The sequence below is a fragment of the Takifugu rubripes genome, chromosome 4, assembly GCF_901000725.2.
Source record: "Takifugu rubripes chromosome 4, fTakRub1.2, whole genome shotgun sequence".
NCBI lineage: Eukaryota > Metazoa > Chordata > Actinopteri > Tetraodontiformes > Tetraodontidae > Takifugu > Takifugu rubripes.
In genome coordinates this window covers 14,967,085-14,994,771 of record NC_042288.1, presented here as the reverse complement: position 1 = coordinate 14,994,771, position 27,687 = coordinate 14,967,085, and the positions used below count along the sequence as shown (strand labels likewise).

The 27,687-nt window shown below is 46.1% G+C and overlaps 4 protein-coding genes across 13 annotated transcripts in view; 3 read left to right on the top strand and 1 right to left on the bottom strand.

The window, feature by feature from the left end:
- unc5b (unc-5 netrin receptor B) overlaps positions 1-7,185 on the top strand; it is a 38,590-nt gene extending 31,405 nt beyond the window's left edge. For 2 of the 5 annotated variants that reach the window (XM_029835545.1, XM_011603468.2), the window contains 9 exons: positions 1,055-1,249; positions 1,653-2,018; positions 2,104-2,191; positions 2,354-2,528; positions 2,606-2,845; positions 3,665-3,814; positions 3,947-4,111; positions 4,187-4,365; positions 5,000-7,185. In XM_029835545.1, the coding sequence (XP_029691405.1) occupies positions 1,055-1,249; positions 1,653-2,018; positions 2,104-2,191; positions 2,354-2,528; positions 2,606-2,845; positions 3,665-3,814; positions 3,947-4,111; positions 4,187-4,365; positions 5,000-5,165 (1,724 nt within the window). In that variant the 3' untranslated portion in view covers positions 5,166-7,185. Of the gene's footprint in view, positions 1-1,054; positions 1,250-1,652; positions 2,019-2,103; positions 2,192-2,353; positions 2,529-2,605; positions 2,846-3,664; positions 3,815-3,946; positions 4,366-4,999 lie in introns of all 5 variants that reach the window. The other 3 variants (XM_029835543.1, XM_029835541.1, XM_029835542.1) reach the window with 2 other exon arrangements.
- An 856-nt stretch (positions 7,186-8,041) lies between these two features.
- On the top strand, positions 8,042-11,647 carry slc29a3 (solute carrier family 29 member 3). Of its 2 annotated transcripts, none has more exons than XM_011603467.2 (7): positions 8,042-8,383; positions 9,002-9,109; positions 9,184-9,550; positions 9,750-9,832; positions 10,006-10,232; positions 10,457-10,619; positions 10,751-11,647. In XM_011603467.2, exons 3-7 carry the CDS (start codon positions 9,230-9,232, stop codon positions 11,379-11,381), a joined length of 1,425 nt encoding a protein of 474 aa, XP_011601769.1. In that variant the 5' UTR covers positions 8,042-8,383; positions 9,002-9,109; positions 9,184-9,229; the 3' UTR covers positions 11,382-11,647. The 2 variants fall into 2 exon arrangements, with proteins under 2 accessions (XP_011601769.1, XP_003964265.1); XM_003964216.3 differs by having other exon boundaries at positions 8,999-9,109.
- A 60-nt stretch (positions 11,648-11,707) lies between these two features.
- Positions 11,708-18,745, bottom strand: psap (prosaposin). Of its 2 annotated transcripts, XM_029835291.1 has the most exons (15): positions 18,587-18,745; positions 16,678-16,811; positions 16,515-16,589; positions 16,296-16,421; positions 15,720-15,938; positions 15,492-15,635; positions 15,352-15,408; positions 15,118-15,123; positions 14,403-14,639; positions 14,200-14,292; positions 13,156-13,339; positions 12,802-12,965; positions 12,647-12,727; positions 12,432-12,539; positions 11,708-12,303 (listed from the first exon to the last, which is right to left on the bottom strand). In XM_029835291.1, exons 1-15 carry the CDS (start codon positions 18,618-18,620, stop codon positions 12,268-12,270), a joined length of 1,698 nt encoding a protein of 565 aa, XP_029691151.1. In that variant the 5' UTR covers positions 18,621-18,745; the 3' UTR covers positions 11,708-12,267. The 2 variants fall into 2 exon arrangements, with proteins under 2 accessions (XP_029691151.1, XP_029691152.1); XM_029835292.1 differs by lacking the exon at positions 15,118-15,123 and having other exon boundaries at positions 18,587-18,744.
- Positions 18,746-20,285: 1,540 nt separating this feature from the next.
- Positions 20,286-27,288, top strand: nolc1 (nucleolar and coiled-body phosphoprotein 1). 4 transcript variants are annotated; one of them, XM_029835290.1, is made up of 15 exons: positions 20,286-20,913; positions 21,235-21,290; positions 21,577-21,731; positions 21,825-21,913; positions 22,004-22,112; positions 22,205-22,335; positions 22,429-22,534; positions 22,855-22,986; positions 23,065-23,154; positions 23,236-23,424; positions 23,619-24,166; positions 24,704-25,559; positions 26,019-26,122; positions 26,196-26,276; positions 26,361-27,288. In XM_029835290.1, exons 1-15 carry the CDS (start codon positions 20,803-20,805, stop codon positions 26,517-26,519), a joined length of 2,916 nt encoding a protein of 971 aa, XP_029691150.1. In that variant the 5' UTR covers positions 20,286-20,802; the 3' UTR covers positions 26,520-27,288. The 4 variants fall into 4 exon arrangements, with proteins under 4 accessions (XP_029691150.1, XP_029691149.1, XP_029691147.1 ...); XM_029835289.1 differs by having other exon boundaries at positions 24,332-25,559; XM_029835287.1 differs by having other exon boundaries at positions 23,619-25,559.
- The last annotated feature ends 399 nt before the right edge of the window (positions 27,289-27,687 follow it).

Below are 27,687 nucleotides of genomic sequence, written 5' to 3'. Positions count from 1 at the left end.
GAGTTGATGGGATTAATAGATGTTGGAGTAATTAAGCAAACAACCTGAAAACTGACTGTAAACCAGTAAATCTGCGTGCGTGTGTGTGTGCGCGTGCGTGTGGGGAAATCTGAAATCATGCGGTGATGAAAGTGAAATGACGGCTCTCTAATCTGACACGCTTTGATCTTTGCCCTCGGAGATGGAGGCAGGAGAACAGCTGATTTCTGTCTGGCTCTCCGTTAATCTGTGCCATGGTTTACATTTGAAGTGAGGGTAATTCCTCCAGCTCAGTTCGGCATGGGCTGAGAGGGGAGAGCAGTCTCGGTAATGCACCTAATTCACCATTGTTCCATTTGCGGTAATAAGTGCGGACGGCTGTCGGGTTCGGTTCCATCGTGCCACGTGAGCGCTCCTCTGCCAGCCCGTCTGCCTCCGGCTTTCTTCTCCCTTCCTTCTTCTCCTTTTAATGCTGCTGTGCCGTTTCTGTGGTTTCCTCCCAACTCCCTCGCTCCTCTATCTCTCTCCTGCTCTTTCAACATGGGCCTCTTTCCTCAAGCACAGCTCTCCTTATCTCCTCTCTCCTCCTCACCACATTTCTAATCCATCTGTCCTCTCCACAAATTTCAACCTAATCAAACTCTTTCCTTTCCTTTTATGCCAAATTGCTTCTCCTCCTGCTTGTTCCTCTACTCCAGCCTCTGTGCTCATTGTTTTGCTTTTTTTTTTTACTCCTCGCCGTCTCCCACCTACATCGCTCACGTCTCAGCTCGGCAGTGATGCCGTTAGTTTTTGAGGACTTGAGTTGGATCCAGCAATGTGTGCGTCCAAAGTTACTTCTGATTAAAAGTGTCGCCACACTTTGAACATGTGTGTCCCTGATCTTTGTCCACCTCTGTGTGTTTGTGTTGATTTGGATAAATTGAGTTGACAATATTTGCCAAACATTCTTAGCTGCGAGCAGATAAAAACGCCCCTCTCGCGTGTCCCTTCACGGCTGCGTCCTTGTCCTTGTCCCCGTGTCTCTCTCCCTGCACGATGCCTTTGACCTTCAAATCTCCTGGTCTCCTTTCAGCCCTCGCCCCTGACACCGGCGTAGCCGTCTATGCTGGTCTAGTGGGGGCCTTGCTGCTGTGCGTGATACTGGTCTTGTGCGTGGGAGTGCTCGCATATCGGCGGAGGTGCCGCCATCTCCACGGAGACATCACCGATTCTTCATCTGCTCTAACCGCCGCCTTCCACCCTGGCAACTACAAGCCCTCCAGACAGGGTAGGGTCACACTAATTGTGTATTGGTGTTTGTTTCTATTGTAAAAAATTCAGTTTTAGGTTTAAAAAGATCAGGTTGTGGGAAAACAATGTGCTGCTTTAACAAAGCCTCATTGAGGCATCTCAACAGCCACAATCCAGCAATATTTTTATACTTCCAGTTGTATTTTTCTCCTGAACACAGTATTAATTCCTTTTTCACATGTCCCATGAACTACCCAATCTCCTCTTCCATTCTTTCCTCTATTCTCTATTCTATTTTTTTTACACTTTAAATATTTGTCACGGTTCTGCTTTAATTCTTCCTTCCTCTTAAATATTAATTACCAACATTAATCCATTTGACTCGCGTCCTCTCGGTCCTGCTTTTGTCATGTCAGTTCTTGCTCCTCTCCTGGTTTTAGATAACCCCAACCCTCTGCATCCCTCAGCTCCCCCAGATCTGACGGCCACAGCGGGGACGTTCCGAGGGCCACTCTTCTCCCTGCAGCAGGGGGCCAACGACAGCCCTCACAAGATCCCCATGACCACCTCTCCCCTGCTGGACCCGCTGCCCAGTCTCAAAATCAAGGTGTACAACTCCTCCACGCTCTCCTCCCTGGAGCTGCCTGCAGATGTGCGCTCGGATGGCGAGATCCTGAGTCTGAATTCAGTGGGAACGGTGGGTCGAGAACGGGACTATTACAGCCACACCCTGTCCAGGGAGCCTGGGCTGAGCACCAGTGCCACGCTGGGCAACCTGGGAGGCCGCCTGACCATCCCTAATACGGGTAACATGCGCGTCTTGCAGCAGCTTGATTCTCCCGGAAATGAAACCATGTTAACATGGACTTTGTGACAATCTCTCCTCAACAGGTGTGAGCCTGTTGGTCCCACCTGGCACAATCCCCCAGGGAAAGTTCTATGAGATGTACCTCATTATCAACAAATGGGACAAAATGACGTGAGTTCCCTTCATCTCTCTCATTCACCTCTTTTGTGCAGAGCAGGAACGACACGTGCGCTTCCACCTCCTCCGAAATTGAAGGAAATCAGAAAATAAACCCGATGTGATGTTTCGGGAACGTTTAAACTGTCTGTGTGTGTTTGCACGTGACATTTTCAGGCTCCCATCAGAGGGCAGTCAGACTGTCCTGAGTCCTGTGGTGAGCTGTGGCCCGTCAGGCATGCTGCTGAACCGTCCCGTGGTTCTCACTTTACCCCACTGTGCCCAGCTCGACACCCCTACCCCCGACTGGACCCTCACCCTCAAGACGCAAACGCACCAGGGGGCCTGGGAGGTGAGCCGGCTCCGGCCGAAATCTTTCCGTGCACAAAAGAAAATGTGGCTCAGCTATTTTTTCAAATCTATTTTTAGGAGGTGCTGACAGTAGGAGAGGAGACCTTGTCCTCCCCGTGCTACCTGCAGCTGGAGGAAGAGTGCTGTCATGTTCTCATGGAGCAGCTGGGAACATACGGCCTAGTGGGCCAGTCCTGCCCCCCACAGCCGGCGTGTAAACGCCTGCAGCTGGCGCTGTTCGCCCCGCGCGCGCCATGTCTGTCCCTCGACTACAGCCTCCGCATCTACTGCATCCACGACACCCCACATGCACTCAAGGTTCTGGTTCTGTTCGTAATTGGACATCGTTTTTAACGCTATTTTTTCTCCGTCTTCTCTCTTCACGCATGATTTGGTCATATTCAGTCAGCTGTAGGTTTTCTTACAAACCATTTATAACACACATACACGAGTCTTCAGCAGGCGGAACAACATCAGAAGATGATGAATGTAAGCTTATAAAAATAAACCATATGTGATTATGTAAGAAAAACCCTGTAAACCTGCATCAGATAGATATCAAAAGTACATACAGCACATTTAGAGCAACAGGCCACCAGTTTAGAACATTTGGAGCACAGGCGGTCGTACTTCCTGTGCTGTGGCTGTGCACATCGAGGATTTTCTGAGATACACACTAACGGCCAAGTTGTAGTTGAGTTTCAGGAAAAACTGACAGGTTCCCAAGAGGTGCTGAGCCTAATGTTCCCAGCTGTAAACAGGGTTGTTTCTTCTGAATTCACCCACAGCAAATTCTGCTTTTACACGCTCTCACAGCACCATATGAGCCTCCAACCAGGTACTCCATCCATCCAGACACAATTTGACCCATTAAGATTCAATATTTTTCCCCTCTCTGGTTTTTAGTCTCTCGGACAGGTCGAGTTAGCGAACACAAGCTGTGGGAAATATTACTGCTGCCACTATATTTGATTTCTGACTGCTGGAGTTGACAGAACAGCTTTCAGACTGTTCGCTCTCGCACGTTTCCATGGGAAACCAACTGGATGCACAGCACATTTGAACTACGTGTTTTGCAGTGGTGGACCCTCATTAGCATTGGTCATATAAACGAGGCTTCTCGTCTTGTCGCTGCAGGACGTGCTGGATCTGGAGAGGAGCTTAGGCGGAGTGCTGCTGGAGGATCCTAAACCGCTGCTTTTCAAAGACAGCTACCACAATCTACGACTGTCCATCCACGACATTCCTCACACTCACTGGAGAAGCAAACTGCTCGCAAAGTATCAGGTGAGGCCTCGTATTTAGCAGATGAGGCAGCAAATGACCGCATGTTTAAATATGCAAAGGTTCTCTCTGAATAATCCTTCCCAATGCTCACCGGAACCTCTATTTTCCTTCCTTCTTAACATTTTCTAACAGGAGATCCCGTTTTATCACATCTGGAGTGGCAGCCAGAGACCCTTACACTGCACCTTCAGCCTGGAGAGAAGCAGCCTGGCAGTGTCACAGCTCACCTGTAAGATCTGTGTCAGACAGGTGGAAGGGGAAGGACAGATATTCCAGCTGCACACAGATATTCAGGAGGTAGTGAAAAGACGACGATGCCATAAAATCCTCTCGTCTGCATTTGAAAAAAATGACGCGCTCCGCTCGTTCCAGACTCTGCCGCCACACTCGCCCCTGCCGTCAGGAGGAAGCTGCCCACCTTCCTCTCAAGTGGGACCCTACGCCTTCCGTTTGCCCGACTCGATCCGCCAGAAGATCTGCGCCAGTCTGGACGTCCCCAGCGCTCGAGGGTGTGACTGGCGGCTGTTAGCGCGCAGCCTCGGTTTTGACAGGTCAGATCATGCTCACCTTGGTTCTGCGTGAACGCTTCCAGTGGGCGTTAGAATTTAATAGATAATTAACGGGATTTAATTTTCACAGTGCTCATTTTCATATTGTAAATCGTGTGTTAAATGGTGCGTTTAATAAGACATTAGATGCAACAGGGCTTCTTCTAGTGGCAACCGTTAAATTCCATAGTGCAGAACATCTTTTGGCCTGGCAGATTTTACAGTGAGAGGAGTCAAATCCTGGAATTAGCTGCCCCGACTATCAATAAAAAGAGGCAACAAGATCCAGGGTAATCAAGCAGAGTGATAGATAATCTTTATTCCACTATATTTGATCTAAAAAGTATGTTGTATCGCTTAAGTTAAAGGGAAATGTACAGGCACCGGCATCCCATAAGTTTCAGTGTCAAATCAGTTATATCAAATAGCCCCTTTGGTAGAAACAATTACATATATTGGATACTTAGATATTAATTTGAGCAGCATGATTTGTCATTGCTTGGCTTTTTAGTGTGTATGAGCTTCTTTCTAAATGCTAAAGTGATAAGATATGTTTGCGTCACACTCGATTAATCATATCAAATGTTTTTAATCAATAATGGGCGTAAAAGCCGATTCCTGATTTTTTTCTCTTCAGGTACTTGAACTACTTTGCGACAAAGCCCAGCCCTACAGGTGTTCTTCTAGACTTGTGGGAAGCCTGTCACCAAGCGGATGCAGACCTGGTCTCTCTGGCAACCGCACTTGAAGACATGGGCAAAAGCGAGGTGCTGGTTGTCATGACAACGGACGGGGACTGTTGATTGGTCAAGGAAATGAGAGAACAAGCAACACATTTTCCCCCAAACCACAGTGATGAAAATAACAGGAGCTGCCCACATATATGAACACAGGGACGCAGCCTGAGCTCAGTGAGTGTGGGCTCCTACGTGCCCCCTCTGTTGCCTCTGCCTCATCCCCCCCCCACTGGCATCTGCAGCCCCTCTATCCCATTCCCATCCTGGACATCCCACAATCGCTGCTGACCTGAAGCTCCTCCAAAGAAATCTTAAAGCTAAAAGAAGTGGAGTTCTCAGTCTTCTCCCCAGAGTGAAAATGACGCCTTTTAAGAAAAATAAATCTTTGATTCAGCAGTCAAAAGCTAACCTGGGATTACCCGCGCGGCAAAAGCAGGATTAAAGTGCTCGTCACAAATTCCTCGTCACAGCGAATGACAGACAGCTCACACCTGTCTCCACCTCCTGGGGCTACAGTCCCTCCCCAGCACACAAACCCAGACGCACTCCGACTGACGTGCGAGCGCATCGTTTCGGACCCAAAATAACAACTGCCTCTGTTGGGGCTGAGGCTGAAGTTTGCGTAAGAGTTTGCAGGTAACCGCCCTCCGCCCTCACATGGCAACAACAAACGCCTCAAAGCCTTGGCATTCATCTCCATTCACCAGGGGGTTCTCTTTGCATCGTTTCCTCTACTGCTCTGCCACACGCTCCTCCCATCTGTTGGGAATCATCTGCAGGAGAACTGCTTATCCCTTAAAAGTTTCCTTTAGGGAACGCTCTTTACCTTATTATCCATATTTGTGGATTTTTCTTTCTTTAACCATCTTGTAGGACCTGTCCTATCGGCTTCTTTAGGCTACTGAGCTGTTTTATTTGTTCCTAACAGAGTAGACCAAATGAGAGTTAGTTGCACAGCAGATGTTCATGACAATGTGTTTGCTATTTTTCAAACTGTGTCTGTTGGAAATGTAAAATAGAAGCTGGAGAACACGATTAGAGCGAGGGTGGCGTCCAGGTAACTACACCGCAGGTGCTTTTACGATTAAGAGATGGACGTTAGAAATGGGTCTGACAGGCGTCAACTTTACCTCAACACATTATGTTTCAATCAAGGTATCGACATTAATCAAAACATACTTCGACAGGCCCCCAGCCCCTCGTTTTGATAACTTATTAACCTCCTGCTTTCTGGTCAGGCTTTTCACCTTCTTTACATCATTAATGTGTTACTGAGTCTTTTTTTTTTCTCCTCCTTCGTGGCAAAAAAGGTTCTCATGTATTTGAATTTTTTTAAAAACCAAAAGACAGACAGTATCCTCTTCAGCAGTGTGCAGTGTTGCTGGTGTGTGAATGAACTGAAAATAAAAGTGTGTGTGACTGGGCAGATGGGTGTGCAGGCGCAGCACATGCTCACACTGCCATCCCTCTTTGTAAATGCTATGCAACGAGCATAAAGAGAAGTGGAGCATTTCGACTTCTTCTGTTGGAGGAATATTTCTATTTTTTCAGATCATTAACAGCGGGTTTTTGATAATCCTGAAGGGGTTCATGGGTGGCTCGTGCATTTTTGGTGATGGTATTCACAATCTGCATCAGAAGACTAACCAAGTAAAGTAATAAAGGAGTGGGACAAAGGGGGAAACGGGCATCGAGTGGTGGCTCCAACAAGCTGGGGCAAATATGACGAACTCACGCCCTGCAGGTCTCCACAGGAAAGGAAATGTCTGACAGCGACCAGTTTGGTACTTCTGGTCTGAGAACATCGCCGGACTCAATTTTAATTTCCTCAAGTCTCGTTACTGAGAACGGTTACCTGTAGAACAGTGTTTATTTGTCCAGAGTTTTTGAGTATCTGTTGGGTCTTTGATCTCATCAAAAGAGGAAAATATAGCTTTTGTTCAAGAAGTGAAACGTTTTTACGAATTTATGGATCCAGTGATGTTATTTTATCTCTGTAAAGTACCAATTGTAAATAAACACCTAGCCTTCTTACCTGTAACTAAATATAATTTTTATGCAATAAATTATATTTCATAGTTTACCAGCTGTGTTTGTGTTATTGCTTCGAGTGTCAGTGTAAAACCAGGCAATGTGGGAGCATCTCCGAGAGCCGGTGGCGTTCCCGTTCATAAGATGAGCCACTACAAGAGTTACCTGTTTCAACAACATGAGGGGCCCCTTCAAACAATAATTTAAGCCATTTTAATTCAATGATGCTACAGTAAAGCAAATGACTGGTTAAAGCAATAAATGGAAATGATATTTGATGAAAAGTTTATTAATGAATATGTCAACTTTGAAGATTTTTGGTTCCGACACAGGCGATGAAATCGTGTGGCCTGGACTGTTTTGTTATCTGGCTTGTTTCTTCAAGCCCCATCCGTGCTCTTCTGACAAAAATCCAAAGGTCTGAAGGTTTTCCCTTTAACTTCTACACCATACACTGTCCTTTGGCGCCCTCATCTGGCGGTTGTGGTAAACGTACGTGAAAATTCATGGGCAAAATAGTAAAAAGGGGGGCATTTGGAAGATTAGTGTTATTAAAAATTAGTATTGATAGATAATTGCACCATTAAAATAAGGCTCACAAACCATACTATCTTGTTCTTGGTATAATATGTGTAATATGTGCCCTAAACGGCGAACAGACAAATGTATCTACCTGTTGGGCAAATTCAAACATTTTTGTATAAAATATTACCAGTAAATAATTGGAATTCACCTGAACAATTTGAAACGCTATTTTGACCTAATAATACTAATTTCTATCCAACAATCCTTCATCCCTCCCTCTAATAGAAACAGCACAACAAGAACCAGCACAAGAACCAGTTTGTTTGTTTATTATTCTCACATGTTTAAAATCGTCGAGGCCTGTGCCGGACGTGACGTATCTGTGTTGTTTGTCACATGCTTCCGGTGAATGGATCGCCACCAAAATGCTAACGTTGATTGGCTTTTTTGAGGTTCAGCCGAGTCAAATACGTGTTAAACTCATATTACGATTAGTTTGTAAATATTTTTGTACATTTATTTGGCGTAATATGCGTTTGAAGCCAGTTTGGTATAGATTATGTAGCTGGTAATCGTGTTTTGAAGGATCCCTCCCGGATGTTGCGTGGTAGTTACTGTTGGAGTCTCGGTGAAATAATGTTTTCGAACATTGGTTGACTTGTCAACTGCTCAGAAGGGAAGTTTGCCTGTTCTTCTAATGCTGCTTGAAGAGAAGTCACCGAAACTGGGTATGTTTTCAGTTTTAGAGACATTAGCGTGTGTGGCAGATCAGATTCGTCCGTACTTGCTTGACAAAAAAGTAAAATGTACGTTAGCTTATTTTGGTTAATGCACTTAATAATGAGGAACCTCTTCTCACAAGCTGCTTAAAACAAATACATCACTGCGATCACAGACACATTTAAGCTTGCTTACTTTTTGACAGCTGCTAAAGAGAAGGCATCTTCTTTTGTGGGTGCCTTTTTCATGTGGTGGAGAGAAAATGTGCCAAATTCTGCCATGAGGAGAAACTCATGACTGTTCCATTAGTCAGGAATCACTCTTTGCCTTCATTGGGCAGCGGAACAGGAAAGTGATGAAATGAAACTAGCGGTTGCTGGTTTGAGGTCAATCACATGCTGTTCTAAAAAAGAAAAGCTGAACAGCAAATTTTCTTTAACTAAAATGGAGATTTCTGCTGTCACCGTGACCATCAAAGAATGCATCAACCACCTTTGTTCTTGTCCCTGCAGCTGCGACACGGTCCGAATGGAATGTAGTGATGTGAAATTCCAAATTGATCGGATGAGTATTCGTCTCAGTCGGGATTTCTCATGCTTGTATCGGTTCTCGTGTTTGCACAGCAGAATCACAGGATCTGGACAGCTGGACTGAGGTACAGCAAGGAAATCTCCAGGCTGCCGCTCCGCCACAAACCCAGGCTGGTTTCTGTCCTTAGGTCCGCCCCAGTGTAGGTGGGTAACGTTCAAAGTTGTAGCAATAACAACTTGTTTGTCAAAAATTGTGTTTAACTTGTGTGTTTCTGTAGCCGCAGCCTCTGTTTGGTAAGCCTCCTGTGTTTGCTGCCTGAGGAAATGGACAGCACAGCACCGGGGCAGCCGAGCCTCAACTCGTCCTATCTTCCAAACGCTCATGGCGACGATCAAGTGTCGGCAGATGAGGAGAGCGAGGATCAGACTCCCTCTGCGTCGCTCCTGCCCAAACATTCCCCCGGGCCCCTGGCTGTGCAGTACATACCAGAGGACTCTTACTTTTTCGTGTACATCATCTTTTTCCTGATGGGCATCGGCTCGCTCTTGCCCTGGAACTTTTTCATCACGGCCAAACAGTACTGGCTCTACAAACTAAGCAACAACAGTCACGACGGTGATGCGGAGCAACTCTCAGACCTCAGCGTGAGTCAAAGGGACATTGAATATTTGTTACGGCTGCTAAACTGTGGGCACTTTTTCCTGTTAAAACAGCTCAGTTGACTCAGAATCATAAATTCTGTCATTGTTTGACTGCAGTGAATCAATAAAAAGGAAGGAAATCATCTTTTTTTTTAGAGCTGCCCCCCTCTAAATGACTCTTTTTTCCTGTTACTCTTTACAGGACTACTTTGAGAGCTATCTGTCCATTGCCTCCACAGTGCCTTCGGTTCTCTGTCTGATCCTCAACTATTTCCTGGTCAACAGGTTGATACCTTTAGCCAATGCACAGACACACACACGTCACTCACATTTATCCTGATGAATGTGCTGATTTGATTGTGTGCTGTAACCTCGTGAGTAAACCTTGATCGGATCTGATGTAAAGTGATAAAACGATAATCATCAACTGGGTGAAACCACAATTCCGATTCCTGTAGGTTGTCTCCAAATGTGCGCATCCTGTCGTCACTTTTTATCATCCTGGTGGTGTTTGTGGCGACCACGGTGCTGGTGGAGGTGGACGTGTCCGGCTGTAGGTTGGAGTTCTTGGTCGGCACGCTGGCCTGCGTGGCGGTCGTCAGCGGAGCCTCCAACATCTTCTCTGGCAGCATGTTTGGCGTCAGCGGGCACTTCCCCATGAGGATATCTCAGGCCCTTATATCAGGTCAGCCAAACGATGTGTTTCAACATTTTTCGACACCCATTTTGTGTCTTTCAGTCTTAAAATTGAAAGAATTCAATTCAGAAAGAGTCCATGAGTTCATGTTGGCTTTTGTGGCCGATAACAAAAGACAGCTGTTATTGTGCACGTTTCACTAGTTTGACAGTGGGAAGATTGTGTCTCAGCTTTGTTGTGTGCAGGTTGCTAACAGACTATTTCTCTGGCAGGTCAGGCTATGGGGGGCACGCTGAGTGCCGTGGCGTCAGTAGTGGACCTGGCTGTGGCCAACGATGTGACCAGCAGCGCTCTGGTCTACTTCCTGACAGCAGACATCTTCATTTTACTTTGCATCGCCTCATATCTGCTGCTGCCCAAGTTGGCATATTCGAGGTCAGTATCTCGGCTGTTGTCAGGCGGGATCTCAAATGTGTGATGGATTTAGCGACGCGGACCCACTGTTGGGGGATTTGTTATTGTGATGAGCAATGGAATGTGATAGCTCTGTGCTTCTTTTCTGTCAGACACTACATCTTGGCCGCCAGGTGCACGAGTCCAGGAGTGATGAGCGAGGGGGGTACGGCAGCAGGCAGCACCACCAGGAGTGGTGTCCCACCACTGCAACCCATCCTCAGGAAAACATGGGTGCTTGGACTCAGTGTCTTTTACGTCTTCTGCGTCTCCATCATGGTGTTCCCCGCCGTGTCTTCTGGGATCCAATCGGTCCAAAAAGGCGACGGCAGCCCCTGGACCACGACTTACTTTGTGCCTCTCACCAGTTTCCTGATGTACAACATCGCTGACTTCTGCGGCCGACAGGCCACGGCCTGGCTGCAGGTCCCGGGGCCCACCAGCAGAGTTCTGCCTTTATTGGTCTTGTGCCGTTCCATCATGGTGCCACTCCTCATGCTTTGCAACTACCAGCCAAGGGTTCACCTCCGCGCCGTGTTTTTCACACATGACGTGTATCCTGTGATCTTTAACTGCCTCCTCGGCCTCTCCAACGGATACTTGGGCACACTGCCAATGATCTACGGCCCGAAGGTGGTACCGCGGGAGTTGGCAGAGGCCACCGGAGTGGTCATGTCCTTCTTCCTCACTCTGGGACTGGCTGTTGGATCTGCTTTCTCAGTACTCATTGTGCACTGCATCTGAACTGTGGTTCTGTGGCAGCAGTAATACTTTAAAGACAAACTACAGATAAGCTTACACTCACTATGGTGGCTCAGGGGTGGCCATCATTACCTCACAGTTAAGACCATTCCGTGTGCGGTGCATGTTCTGTCCACCCACTGAACTCTAAACCATTTTAATTTCAAGTCGGTGCTTTTAACCGAGCACCATCACCAGCTCAGGAATGAATGATTCAGAGGCCGGGCTCATTGTACAGTTATACTAATAAATCCTGTTTCATCTCTGAATTCTTTCACGCCCCACTAAGGCCTCCATCTTGGTTTCACAGAAAAGGAAGAGGAAGCCACTGGAGATGGGTCAGTTTTATTGTTGAAAAACACTTGAATCACATCAATTTGAACATTTTGTTCTGTATTAGGAAGTAATTTTGAAATGGCACAAGACATGCAAGCAGTGAGATGGCAGGTGCACAGAATCAATACCCCGACATCAGCTCATTAACAAAAAGCATTTCCTACAAAACAAGTCGTAGCTAAACCTAATGCCAGCCGGCTGTATCACGCCGAGCCACCTCTCGTTTGGAACGAGGAGTCACATCGCTGAAGGGGTCCTTCAGAACGTGGCCATCTGCTGCCGTGTCATCATACATCTCTTTAACACCCAGTAAGAAACAAACCCAGAAGGTTAAAAAAAATCTGCAAAGCCTGAAAATACAGCTTTATCACCAACATCCTCCCACCCCCACAGAGAACATCCAGTCCCGGAACCATCAAGCCGCCGCCCTCAAATATCAGTTAATTTACATGCGTTGCATTAGCGGTTTTAAAACAACACGAGGACAAAGATTAAAAGGGGAAAGCAGCACTATCGTATTCACTTTAATTTCCTACAGGTCACCCTTCTTCCTCTATACCCACACATGGCGCTTGCAGTGTTCCACGGCCTAAAAGACAAAACAAGAGGATGTCACCACTGTGCAGCTTGTAAAGCCCTCTGAGGCAACAGCGTTTGTGATTCCAAGTACAAAAAGACTTGATTTTTCCTGAGATTGTGGGGGTCTTGACTACTTACGCTGCACAGAGCTGCAGTCTCCATGTTCTTGCACCAGTACGAGGGTCCCCACATGCACTCCTCTGCTCCCAGCAGCCTGGGCTTCGATTCAGGACAGGCTCCTACTTTCTGAAAAGCACACACGCAATTCAGTTTCTTCCCTATTTTCAGTTCATGGCCACGTCTTAAATGATGATTTACAAAATAACAGATTTAAGTAAAAATCGTATAGACACCATGCACACGAAGTCCGGGTCCATCATCTGCAGGAGCAGCTGGACGAGCACCGGCTCGTATTGTTCCACCAGCTGATCACACTGTTGACACAGAAACATGGGTTTAAATACAAAGCTGTGACAGACAGTGGGCTGAAGGTACCCCAAGTCCTCACCTCGGTCTGCATGGAGTCTGGCAGGAAGCTGCAGACTTTCCTCACAGCTTCCTCAATCTGGGATTCTGTAGAATTCTTCTCCAGGATGCTGTCGATGTACGTGACAGCCATCTTACAAACCTCACAGTAGCCACCAACATTGAAGCGCGTCCTGTCCAGGGCAGCTGGAATAAAATACAGATAAACAGGACATAAGAGGGCCTCCTCTTTAATCAATAAGAGAATATCACTAAAATCCAAAAAGTAGAGATGGAACTTGTGTTGAATTATGCTTCGGTTTATCCTGCAACAGATGTGTCTGAAGCAAGTGTGGCTAAGTGTTAATGTAGAGGTTTGAAACCGTGGTGAACTTGCCAACATATGCACGGCGAGCATTGTTACAGAGAGCCAACACTGTGCAGACGGTCTTGGGGTCTGCCTGCTGCACCAGCAGCTCAATGATGGCCTGGCCGTAGGTGTCCACCAGGTCTTTGCACTGGCCGCTCAGAGAGGAAGGCAGGTACGTGCACACTTTCTCCACCGCGTGAATCACCTCCTCCTGTGAGGAAAAGCAGAATTCCCTCAATACCACAGCAAGATCAAAACCAAACTATACACATTGCACCCGATAATCGTGCACCTGTTGCAGGCACTCTATAATGTTCCCATGAGGATTTTGCATGTGCTACTTCTCCACTGTTTACTTCCGAAAGTCCAAATATGTTGGCACGTGCAGGGAACATTCTCTCTGTTATTGCTAATATGCCTCCTTTTGGCCTCACGCCGCACCAGTGTGCAGCTGCCTTTCAAATGTGCTAAATATAGATGCAAACACACAAATCGCATTGCGGGTGATAAATGCATCCACAGTTCCTCCTGGTGTTTAACATGTGCTGACAAAGTGCATTTATTCTACCCGTTCGTGAAGGCAAACGCGTTAAAATGGCTCGTGTGCTCGTTTGCCTTTTTGATGGATGCAATTAGGCGCCCCATGAAGTTTGCACACATTTTAATCCAGACAAACCTTTAGTAGGTTTAATGTTTTAAAAGGTAGTTGGACGCAAAAGTTGTTTTGAGATCTCTCAATTAGCAATACTAATAATGTCATGCCATTATGGGAGAAAAGGTGGAACTTTCCTTATAATCTATTGTCATGAATCCAGGAGTAAAGTTTTATAAACAGTGCTGTGTGCTGCCCTCTAGTGGTAGTTAGAAGTGTAAAAGGGTGTACCGGTATTTGGGTTTGAGAATTTTTTTAGCCTTTTACCAACATCCATCTGCTGTTTTCAGAACAGGACTATAAAGCTTATTTTAAAGTACTGAGGACATTTTGCCAACATACATTATTGCAACAACAAAGCATGGCCGTCACTGTTAAGGCCCACTAGATTAAATACTATAAAATGGAACATATTTGACCTCTGTGGCCTTATCCTCCAACATGTTTTCCAACTGTTTCATCACAGCTTCACAGATTACACAGAGTGGGGAATCACGGACGCGCACCAGAAGCTGGAACACAAAAGAAGGTGATCAAAGGATTGTAGTGAACAAAACTGATGTTTAAACAGCTGAATATGCACCACGACAGATCAGTGATCAACAAGCCATCCAAAGCTCACCACAGCAGATTTGCTGTTAATGGATTCCATCTTGGTGGCAGGGGAAAGCTTGAGGGCAGGAATGGATTTGGAAGCAGGTACAGTCTTGGCAGCAGGTACAGTCTTGGCAGCAGGTACAGTCTTGACAGCAGGTACAGTCTTGACAGCAGGTACAGTCTTGGCAGCAAGGAGCTTCATCAGAGGAGTGGTCTTCTCAGAGCTACAGAAACCAGCGTGGGTACAGATATCCTTGGGTTGCTGAGGGCACAAACACACAAACATGTTACAACACTCCTGAAATGCTGCACAACGTGCCACAGCATGCCGTTAGCAACCATGTTTGTGAGTCACGTACTAGTCGAAGGCATCACCATCTACATAATGCACTGCTTCAACACCAGAAAACAACAATACACACTAACAATACACAGGAAATTAGGCAAAAAACACCGAGCATGTGCTTTAAATAAAAAACAGCTGTTAGTATAAAACAGTGCAGACTGCTGTGCTCATTTGTTGCCATTCAGACCAAAGGAAAGGTGTTTTTATCACTGTGTTCCACCCGGCTCTGCAACAACGAGTCACGGGTCAAGAAGCAACACTGTTCCGACACGATGCAGCCTCGCTCGTGATCTCGTGCACACGTCTCCACAGCGTCATGCTAATGCTGGCATGGAGAGCACAACAAACCTCCAGCTAAAGGTCTGAACACTACAGGCCAAACGGAAACTCCTACCTGTTCCTGGAGAGCAGCGCACAAAATAAGGGTAAAGCACGACCACATGAAGGGGGGGGGGGGGGTTGTCAAAGAGTCAACAGAAGGATAAACATCAAAGGGGAAAACAAAGAAAGAAGTGAGGAAGTAGTGAATAAACTCAACATGCCTTTCGAGTCAGTTTTTGGATCTCATGCCGCAATACAGGCTTCAAATATGCAAAGACAGGTGAGACGGGAGGATGGGCCCACTCACCATGGTCATGAGCTGGTCAACAACAAGGCTGCTGTACTGGCTGACGTACTCCCTGCACTGTGATGAGGGAGGAACTACTGTTAATTCCAAAACACAGAGTTGACATTTTAAAGAAAAAAGGCATAATGAAGTGCAGTCACCAGTGATGACATGGATGGCCCCAGCAGGTCACACTGGTTCTCAATATTCTCGATGAGACCGTCGAGGAACGTGGAGTTGGCCTTTGCTTGTGCTTGAGCATCAGTGAGGAAGGTGACGCAGTCCTGGCACACGTCAACGCTTTCCTAGAGAGGTTTCAATTCAGACACATGTGAATAACGAGCAGAGAACGTCACCATGTGGTGACAGACGGAGGTTTCCCAGCATACCTGCTTTGGAGTCTCCTCTTTAGGCGCCTCATCTCTGGGGTTTTGAGGGTAAAGCAGCAGGGGCACGTTGAGAAGGAACGGAGCCTCGTGCTGGGAAAGGTCAACCTTGGGGATTTCATTGGACAACAGCTGCTCGTTCTGCCGGACCTCAACTTTAGCCAGAGCCGCCTGCTGAGACTGACACAGCCCAATGGCTCCACACACCACACTGGGATCCTCCTGAAGGACACACATCATTCAGACTTAAATCAGCAATGAGGACATGTCTGTAGCTACATTGCAGACTCTGACAAATTAGATGATCCATCTTTAAAGCTCACATGACTTTTCTTATACGTTACAGCAGGTGAGAGTGGGGGGGGCAACATTCACTGCCCACAGTCATGAGACCCAGTTACACAAAAACCACTCTGTTCCCTTCAAACAGAGTCACTTCCTCATCAATATTCACTCTACCCCACTTTGCTCACACTTTCAGTTCCTTTAAATAGAGACATCGTGTTAAAGCCCTGGGTAGAAATGAACACACGCTAACCAAAGGACCCATTTTAACAATGTCCAAGGTGTCATGCTAACCAGTTCTCCCTTGATGATTCCTATCAGGATGGGGTAGTAGTTATCCACCATCTCCTTGCACTGGGCACTGATGCTTTCGTCAGGGATGAGCTGGCAGGCCTTCTCCAGGTACCCGAGGATCTCCTCCTGTATCCCCAGAAAGGAGCATCAGTTGCACACGTGTGTCAGGCTGTGTCCAATCATTGTTCATTCCATCTCAATGATAAGATGCCACCTTACCTCTGTAGCATTCTCCTTCAGTATCTGCTCCACCACTATCAAAATCTCTTTGCACAGGTCACAGGGAACTGCTTTCTGGAATCAAAGATGACCACATTATGACAAAACCCTGCATGCTTTCTACTCATCCTCGCAGTGTTGTGAACTCTAAAATGATTCTTACCATTTGGGGTTTGTTCCACACATTTTGCTGGCAGTGAGGCACTGCTCCACACTGAGAGGCAGTCTTTACATTCTGGCACCAGTATTGGGGGCCACGAGCACACTGTTCTGTGCCCAGCAGAGGAGTTGCTGCAGCTGGGACAGTCCAGACGAGATTGAGGCCGTTAAACAACAGTTTACACAGGACAAAAGTGAGTGACAATAAGGTGTGGTTGGCACCAACTGAATGGACGATAGGTGATGGACACTTAACGTCGATATTTTTTGTTTTATACTATGACAAACTCCTCTTCCTCTGACCTGTTAAATAGTAACAAACTGCCGTGGCTGTGTGGGTTAAATTCTTTCATAGCAAAGAGCTTTTACAATCGTTTGCAAATGTGAATAAAGACTCCACTGTTTGGATGAATACACTATAATTCTGTTTTTACACATGGAACTAGAACAGGTGGCTCCAAATGGGGAACAAAAAGCAATACTGATTATACAAATGAGGATTCAGAAAAGAGAATGAGAAGCACTTTCTTCCACTGAAACTTCCTGAAATCTTGATATATTTATCATCTTCACATCCCTCATCAGAAAAACAGGGCTATTGTCTCTAAAGTCATGACCTCGATGGGAAACGGGGTCATTCCTTAAAGTGTTTTTGTACAGCACGGCGAACTAATCGGATTATCAAAGTCTAGAGTAGCCTGCGGAGACACCGGTGAAGCTTTATGGGCCCCGGGTCCCTGGCTGCTGCCTGCCCCAGTGGGTGAGTCCCGTCACCAGTCCCGTCACCAGTAAACACGCTGTTCCCAGCAGAACCTTCAAAAAGGTCAACCGCAGGGTCACACAGCTTTTACATGGTGTCGTCCATATTTGCTTATCTTACTGATACCAAAGTCAACACAAACACAACCAATAGACACCAAAGGGTCTATATTTAAAACGCGCTCATGATTGAGAAACATCATGTGAGTGAATCAGCATCACATGACCCGCATCGCCCCGCAAATGAAACAGTCTTAAGACCTTCCAACGGAATATCCACACAAGTGGGCTAAAGGCAAGTTCATTTCGGAATGTTTGCCCGTGAAGGAATGCGACAGGAGGCTATATTTAAGTATTTGAACCGATAAAAACTACATCATTCCTACGTATCGCCATTATTTCGTGAGCTACATTCTGTACATTACAACGTTTGCAACGGAGAAGTATTTTACAGCAGCTGGGTATTGATTTACTGACCCACTTTTGCCAGGGAGATAAGACATTCAAGGCATGGGTGGTTAAAAGAAACACAAGAAAATGCGTTTAACCTAAAGATCACGGGATCAAAACCCGAGATCCAATCAACGTTATGAATGAAATGAAAGCAGTTCTCTTAACTAAACTAATCTGCCTGCCATCATTACGAAGATGACGAAGAAGGTGGCTATTTAGCGAAAGAGAGCGAGCGAACGCTACTTTTGTGTTTGTTGGTTTAAATAGTAATGTTAACATTTCTCAGTACTGCAATTGTTGAATTTTAGCCAGTTAACGTTAGCCAAGGCCAACATTAGCATAGCCGCACTCCATACAGGTCAGGGTGTTATTAAATCTCGGAAATTATGAAAGCAAATAATCGACATTTGGCTTTGTTAAATGGAAACAAAGAACACCGAAAATTATCCATTAAAGCCAACAAGCAATGCTATTTAAAATACGCGCAGTTTATCAAGGGCGTACGACAGTGTTTAAGGTTAACATTAGCCGACCAGTTGTTTACCAAAGCTAACGCGACATGATAAGCTTCCGCATTGAAACGCACGTTAGTTACACAACAAAAATAGAGCATTATAGCCTCGGCAAATTAACCGAACGGTACCACCATCGGAATGCAAAACAGAACAGGCTCCTGCAAGAGAACTTCAGTGTTGACATACCCGAAGACACAAAAAGTAGCGCTAGAAACAACATGACTCCACAATTTCCTGTTTAAGACCGCGATTCAGACGAGGAAGAACACACTGCGATGTAGCCGCACCGCTCTGTTGATGCTTTTATGGTGTCTCACTGTCAGCTGACTGCTCATGTGACTCTCCTCAGACTTCCGGGTCTGATGACGTCTTGTTCAAAACTGTACACGGTGTTTGTGATTACTAAATTATTAAGCCATGTTGTAATCATCGTGCTGCTGGGTGCTTTGCACCCACAGGGGAGGTTTATGTTGTCCAAGCTTCCACACGAAAGGTGGAAAACAATGTCAAAGAAGTCATGAAAAAGGTTACAGGTCTTTAGTTGTTCCAGTTTGGTATTTGGCTAGTACATGACCGCACTAATTTCAATTTCAATCTTTGTTATATTTCTAAAATGTTTGTTTTGTTACTATGACATGTACTTCCTAGCGTTAATAGTTTGTTCACTTTATAACAATTGATGTCATTTTCTTTGATGCACTTTTGCTCAAATAAAAAGAGTGATTCCAAAATAATTTCTGCAAAAGTTCGTAAATGTGTAACATGATAAAAACCTACACAATGCATGTGCTGAATTCACAGCTCTGTTCCTTAAAGCAATCAGGTCAAATGGTACATTTTGACTCAGCAGTTAGCTTCTTCCAGGTTAGAGTTTACTTGCAGTCAAAAAAAGAAAGAAAATTACAACTACATAGAAAAAGCAGTTTATTATGACATGACAAGTGTGGACTAGTATCTTTGAGAAGGGTCAATAACAGAAGTGTCACATTGTTGAGCATCTGGATATGAGCTGTGAAACGCTGTAAAACAGAGAAAACATTGATTTTAGTGGGTCAAGTTCCAACACACTCAGCACATTGTGATCTCCGTAAAACACAGTGACTCCATAAACAAGTTTAATCATCATTGTATTTAGCTTTCTTTATACAATTTAGCTTATGGATTGTATTTAAGGCTGGGTCTCATCAACATTCAGGAGTTTACGTTTGGAATCTGTTTTAAATGTGGCTGGCTGATAACTTGAGTTGTTTAGAAATCGTATTAAACGGGCCTGCTGCTATCTTAATATCAACTATAATTCTATCATTCTCAGGGAACGACAAATTAGCTTGCATCTGTGCATGTTGCATGGTTATCGCAAAGAATAGAGAGAATGGGGGGAAAAGAAGCATGACCTTTGTCTGAGATTAGACATGTCCCCATGCCTCATATCCGTATCACTATAGTTACATACAACAACAACGTTTTCCTAGAATGAATGCATCTCTAACTTGTGCCTGTACACTATCTGTGGAGGTTATGGTGCATCTAATTTCTTACATGCGATTATTGCTGGAGGCCACAACAGTTCTTCTTGGACACCTGTTCGTCTGTCTTCAGCACAGTCGGCCTCACCACGTCTATATCAAGGTGAAGGTGATTCAATAAGCCCGTAATCATGTTTGGGCTCGCGTAGAAATCGATTAAAAAGTAACCCCCGCGGCTGTGCGTTTGGTTGTGTTTCCTTATTTTGTACGGCAGTAGTCTTTCTCCCAGGTTCTCCAGGTCCCTGACCACGGCTCCTCGTTCCATCAGAGTCTCCACGGTCCGCCTCAGCGTGGCGGCCGTCTCCGGTCGTTGCATCGTCTTCAAGATCAGGGATAGTTCATATCGAGGCATGGCTTCAACGGTGAAATCCTCAATTCGATTATTTAATATTCCAGTGCTTTTTTACGCTTGTGTCATTGCCAGAATCCTTTAAGCGTCGGCCATGTTATGACACGAGGGACAAGAAAGGGCTCAGGTGATGACGTATAATACATGCGCCCCGGCTGACTAACTAAAAGATTGCGTTTAAGTAAAAATGCATTTAATTCCTTAATTAATTATACATTATCAAGGGTAATGCATCGCGGTATTTGTAGTGGCCTTATTCATTTTACGACAAAGCACAAAACAGCAAATCTTAAGATTATATCTTCTTGGTAAAAATCGAGTTATTTTAAAGGTACTCATCTATTATATATTTTAGAAAACAAGTGAAAGTGGACGCGAGGTTGGCATTGCATTTATTATCCAATCTGTGTTTTTATAACCATTAATTCAACTACGCGCACCGCACTGAAAAGCACAGCGTCATTGGTGTGCGCGAGCACGCGCCCACGTCCCACGTCTGCGTTCACTTCCTCGCCCGCGTGCTGAAGATGGCGGCGCAAAGCTCGATGCCCAGTGATCTTTTCAAATGCGTGTACTCGTTTCTGCTGGAGAACAAGTTCACCAAGGCGGCGCAACAGTTCCGCAAACAGACGAATGTGGTGAGTTTCCGAACCAGAATCGGTGACAGCTAACTTGTTTGGGTCGTTTGGGTCACGAAGTTGTGAAGACGTTCCTGCACGAGGGACCAACACAACCGGCGTTAGCACGTGTAACTTTGGCTTCAAGCACGAGCTGTTGCGTTATATAAAACTGTTACGGTCAAAATAACTAAAGGATGTTTGGTCTTAATTCAGGAGGTTTTATCTTGCGTTGTTTTAGACAAAATCGTAGGTTATTGTAACATTGTGAAAAGGGTAACATATTAGTTATTACATGTAGCTCGTTTTAACTTTACGGTTGTCCTGCATGTGTCTCTTTAGGCTCCACAAGATCAAAATGAAGAAAGCCTCGTTAACATTTTCAATTTCTGGGTTAAGTAAGTGTCTTTTTTCGTTATATCAACAATTATTGCAGTAACTATTGTTATTGTCGTGTCCTGTTAAAACTCCTAAAGTTTGGAGCTGGAGGGACAAAAGTGGCTTGTTTTCTTCCTGGACAGCGTCTACCTTCCTTTGCACGAATGTTGAAGATGCCAGCTGGCTAACATGAGCACATTTATAGTGGTGTAACTGAGCTACTGAGCCCTTTCAACTTACTATCAATTTAAAGGGCCCCTCATACTTCAAGTGCCCCCCCAAAGTGATTGCTGTGGTATTTCCTAGGTCTCCTGAAGCCAAGAAAAGAAAAGCACCTCCGATCAAGGATGAAAGTAAAAATGGTCCAGCGGCCAAAAAAGCAAAACCCAGTGCAGAGAGTTCCAGCAGTGAAGAGTCGAGCAGTGATGATGAGAAAGAAGTTGGAAAGACGTCCAAGTCAGGTAGCCATCATTACATGGCAGATGTCCGAGTGTATATCTGGAAATTTTCTCCGTAGATATTCAATAATGCACATCAAAATGTCCATTTTGTAGCCAAGGCAAAAGTGACACCTGCAACATCTGGTCTCAAAGCTGATTCCAGTGAAAAGGATAAAAAGAAACCCGCAAAAGCTTCTGTGAAGGTATCCAATAACCTAAGCTGTTGTCACGGGTGCACTGTTGTTTTTGTCTTTTCAATGTTTTACTATTAAAAATGGTGTTTCCGCACTTAGGCTCCCTTGAAACCACCTGCTGCTTCAGCTGCTAGAAAGAAGGACACCAGTTCCAGCAGTGAAGAATCTGACTCTGAGGAGGAGCAGCCTGCCAAAGGTCCCATTTCCAGTGAGTTTCAAGATGCACGTCTGAACTCCTTTGTCAGTTGTGTGAAGTTATGGAATAAAAGCAAATCAATTGCATGTGTCCCTTGATTGTAGAAGCCAAACCAGGCGCCGCCCCAACACCCACCACCAAATCAACTGGGCTTGGTAAGGTTGCAGCTCAGAAAAAGCAAGAAAGCAGCAGTGAAGATAGTTCATCAGATTCTGAGGATGAGCAACCACCCAAGGTATAGGGACAAACCCAAGCTCATATCAGTTCACCAATGGGCAACTCAAATCGTTACTGTAGAGGTCAAATTAACAAATGTTTGTTCCGATAGGTTCCAGTCAAACCCGTGCCTGGAAGGCCAGCAGCTGCTGCTGAATCGACCAGCAAGGACTCTTCCTCTGAAGATGAGGCTCCACCTAATAAGAAACCCAAAGCAGGTTTGTCTTTGTAACCCACAGCAGCACGAAGCAGTTACATGCACTGGGTATTCCTTATTTTCATGACAAGTTATGAAGTAGTGTTGTGCTTTAAGTGATGTAGAAGTAAAATAGTTTTTAAAAGTAGGATATTTTTTAAAAAATGGCCATAATTTCTAATTTGTGCAGTGAAAATGCACCAAAAGTGAGCAGTACAGGGAACTCCAACGCTGTTGCTCCCAGCTGACACCAGCCTACTGACGTCTATTGGAGTTAACTCTGGTTCCACCTATGTGTTTTTAAAATGTGGAAACTGTTCCGTCACTGTCCCTTCATGTTAGGGGTGTACAGCGCAGTGCCACCGCCTAGTTCTGCTCCAAAACCTGCTGCACCTGCTGCTAAGAAGACCCAAGACAGCGACTCCTCAGACACCAGCGATGACAGCAGTGATGAGGAAGAACAGAAAGCACCTGGTAAGGGGAGCCGTCTTACTAAATTCCCTCTTTCTAACACATTTGAATGTTTATTGAACAGCCTTAAAACCCTCACAGCAAAAGCAGCACCAGCCAAGAGTCCCGCTGTCAAACCCGTTGTTCCTAAACCTGCTACAAAAAAGGCAGACTCCAGCTCTGACAGCTCAGGTACCTTCTAAAACCCCAGTCAGTCATGTTCTACTTGGTCTGATCCTGCAGCGTGTGACATTTAATTTCACCTCCATCCAGAGTCGAGCTCAGATGAAGAGGAAACAAAAAAGCCTGCAGCCAAAGCGGCTCCAGTTGCAGCTAAAGCTACTGTCGCCGGAGAAGATTCCTCAGAGGAAGATTCCAGTTCCGATGAGGAGGAAACGACTCAGAAGCCCACAGCTAAACCTGCACTGACCAAGGCTGCCAAAAAAGAGTCCTCCAGCTCAGGTAAGCTGAAAAGGTTCCTTCAAACTTTTAGCATGGATTTCAGGTAGATTAATTACATGTCTCAGTAACTTTGGGGCTAAAATATACCTCTCAAAGCCAGAAAATGTCTGAACCCAGAATCTTCAACAGCGTTAATGTTGTTGACTGCATGAATTTAAAGTTCGGCTTCTAGATGTCATTTGTATTCCTTTCAGAGAGCAGTTCCGAGGATGAGGCTCCAGCAAAACCCACTAATAAAAATGCGGCTGCAGCCAAACCTGTCGCAGTTCCTAAAACGTCTGTAAAACAAGGAGAGAGCAGCTCTTCAGAGGACTCTTCCTCTGAGGAGGATGCAGCGACTGCAAAACCAGTGGTGAAATCTTCAGCCCCTCCTTCAAAACCTCCTGCAGCAAAGGCGGCTGCTGCAGAAAGCAGCTCAGATTCTGAGTCCTCCTCAGAAGATGAAGAACCAGCTAAGGCTAAAGCAGCAATAACAAAAAAGGCCACCCCTGCAAAAAAGACCGGTACTCCTGCCTCAAAGTCTGTAGCTGGGAAGTCCGGTACTCCAGCAGTAACTAAACCTGTCAAGCCTGCAGCAAAGGCTGCCGAGGAAAGCAGCTCGGATTCTGATTCCTCTTCCGAGGATGAAGAACCAGCTAAGGCTAAAGCAACAAGTAAACCTGCTACCCCTGTAGCAAAGGCTGCTACTAAAGCTACAAAAGCTGCTACCCCTGTAGCAAAACCTGCTACCCCTGCAGCAAAGGCTGCTACTAAAGCTACAAAGGCTGCTGCTGCAGAGAGCAGCTCAGATTCTGATTCCTCTTCAGAAGATGAACAGCCAGCAAAGGCTAAAGCAACAAGTAAACCTGCTACTCCAGCTTCAAAAGCTGCTGCTAAGGCAACAAAGGCTGCTACCCCTGCAACAAAGGCTGCTGCTGCAGAGAGCAGCTCGGATTCTGATTCCTCTTCCGAGGATGAAGAACCAGCTAAGGCTAAAGCAACAAGTAAACCTGCTACCCCTGCAGCAAAGGCTGCTGCTAAGGCAACAAAAGCTGCTGCCCCTGCAGCAAAGGCTGCTGCTAAGGCAACAAAAGCTGCTGCCCCTGCAGCAAAAGCTGCTGCTAAGGCAACAAAAGCTGCTACCCCTGCAGCAAAAGCTGCTGCTAAGGCAACAAAAGCTGCTACCCCTGCAGCAAAAGCTGCTGCTGCAGAGAGCAGCTCAGATTCTGATTCTTCTTCAGAAGATGAACAGCCAGCAAAGGCTAAAGCAACAAGTAAACCTGCTACTCCAGCTTCAAAGGCTGCTGCTAAAGCAACAAAGGCTGTTACCCCTACAGTAAAGGCTGCTGCTCCAGCTGCCAAGTCTGCTGCTGCAGAAAGCAGCTCAGACTCAGATTCCTCTTCCGAGGATGAACAGCCAGCTAAGACTAAAGCGACAAGTAAACCTGCTACCCCTGCAGCAAAGGCTGCTGCCCCTGCAGCAAAGGCTGCTGCCCCTGCAGCAAAAGCAGCTGCTGCAGAGAGCAGCTCAGACTCAGATTCTTCATCTGATGAGGAACCAGTCAAGGCTAAACCTGCAGCAGGTAAACCAGCGCCAGGATCCAAGTCTTCTACTCCTGCAGCAAAACCTGCCACAGCAGAAGAGAGCAGCTCTGACTCTGACAGCTCCGACTCTGAGGAGGCAGCCAAACCTACAGTCAAGAAACAAGCAGCAGTGGCAACCACCAAGAAACCTGCTGCTGCTGTCACCAAACCTGCCTCCGACTCCAGTGAAGACAGCTCAAGCGATGAAGAGGAACCCAAGGCAGCAGTGCAGGCGCCCAAGCCTGCTGCACCAGCTAAGACGGCCAAAGAGAGCAGCTCAGAGTCCAGTTCTGAGTCGGAGACAGAAGCCCGGCCCGCTTCTGCTCAGCCCGTCGCCAACGGCAAAGCAGCCTCCACGACAGCAAAGACCCCAGCAACTAAAACCGCGTCTTCATCCAGTGACAGCAGCTCTGAGGAAGAGGCCAGTAAAAGCACCACGAAGCCTGTCAAAACTGTCAAAACGCCACCGGCTGCAAAAGCTGAAGAGAGCAGCGGCTCCTCGGACGGTTCATCAGACGAAGACGCAGCACCACGCAGAGCCGCCACAGCACCCAACACCCCCGCAGCTAACGGTACGTCTGGGTGGCGGAGACGCCCGTTTAACACCACGGCGATTCTACAGGATTTTTATTAATCTTCTATATTTCATTGCATTCTTTTTAATTCATCCCTCAAACAGACGAAACGGGTGGTTGATCAGTTTCTGACTGCAGCAAACCCACCAGTAAATACGCAGGTTGTTTGCATCTGTTCAAGAAATGATCCTAAATGGATCTGTAGCACAATCTCTAAGCTCCTCAAGACGGCAGATATGTGAGGCAGTTGAATAAGCAGCATCCGTTAGTGTTCAGGGCTTTTTAGGTGTGTAGGAGCAGAGAGACCGAGGTCCCTCAGCCCTCACAAGCATTGGGCCAGAGGTTAGACGCATCCCAGCTAGAACAGCACTTCTAAACTCGCCTGTAAACGCACTTCCTGTGAGGACAATCACTTCCAACGCCCTGACAGACGCAGCGTTTCCTTCTGCATCACAGGTACAAGCGGAAAGCGGAAACGGGACGACGAAACCGAAGTCAAGACGCCGAAAAACAAAAAGGAACCCGGCACGCCGCAGACCTTCCCTAAAGCCCATAAAAAGGTGCGACCCACTCGGGACGTTGTTTTTAAATGACCGAGGATCCCGATCGCTTGAACACGACGTTGTCTTTCAGACCAATGTGCCGTTCCGACGGATAAACGACGAGCAGGTGGACGTGGACCCCCGTCTCCAGGACAACTCTTTTGACGCAAAGGTGAGTTTAAACAACAACTGTGAGCGTGGTTGCAGCAGAACTGCATCCCGGCCGCTCTGATCCCGCTGGTTCTGCTCCTTCCAGAGGGGAGCCAACGGGGACTGGGGCCAGAAAGCCAACGACGTCCTCAAGTTCACGAAGGGCAAATCGTTCCGACACGAAAAGACAAAGAAGAAGAGGGGGAGCTACCGCGGAGGGGCCATCTCCACCACAGTCAACTCCATTCGGTTCGACAGCGACTGAGGACCATCGGAACCGGTCCTGAACCCTGAGCCGGTCGCCTCTCGTCACGTCACCCTCATCACCGCCACAGCGCCGGCAGGCTAATGTGACTTTGCAGAGCCGAGGTGACGCTTCCACGTTACCCGTCCCGTGTTTGTAATGAAACCATTTATCAGCCCGGTGAGACAGGAACAGGACCGGAGACGGCAGGACACATGTCCCAGACTGCGTTTCAGAAGGTCACTATCCAATGACCGTCCCACTTATAGCCACTAGGTGGCTGCAGGCCACCCACCAATGGCTACGATCCCGTGTGTGTTGGGTCCTATGTTGACATGAACCTGTTCTTTACTCCAAAGTGGATGGTTTTCATTGATTTAACGGTGGTCATCTTTCCCAACCCCTTCTTTGAAAAGGCCAATGGCGATTTTAGTACATTACTTGGATTTTCTTGGTTGGCAGTTTTTATTTGGCTGCCTTTAAATGTGAACAGGGTGTATTCTGGGGTTTTGTCCCTTATATTTGGAGAGCAAACCTGAGTTTTATACTGTTTGTTGCGTTTTATTCTGCGTTTAGACCTTTCAAGCCATCATCTCGGTATGAGTCCATTTGTATTGCAACTCTAGTTCTGTTGATGCTACTTTAAAATTCTGACTTGTTTAATAAATTTCACATGAGATTAATCACGAGAGCCATATTAGTTTGATGTAATTATGGGATGTCTATCTGTTAATTTTTTCTATTTGTGTAGCTGTGATTAAAGACTTAAACAGAATAAATATTGACACTATATTTTTATTTTTTTAACGCTTTCAGTGATAAAATTATCATAAAATTTCAGCAGCTTTTGCTGACATACTGGTTCTGCAAATGGATCTATTGTTGCTGATAACTGGACTAAACAGGTTCCTGAAAGGAACCACTTTTGTCTTTGACTTGGAGACCTGGATGATTCAGCAAAAGCAGCATCAGAGCTTTCAGGAGACTCAGCATCCAGAAAATTGTACATTCAAATTCCTGCAGCAGTCAGGGGGCACAGCCGCTAGGGGGCAGTAAAGCACCACTGTCAGGCTGCCCCTCGTGACAAACGGGGACTCTAAAATCTCGATAAACTGATATTGATACATATCACAAATATAGACATATATCCAAGAAATGTCTCAGCATGTAAAAACACATTTCAGTTAAA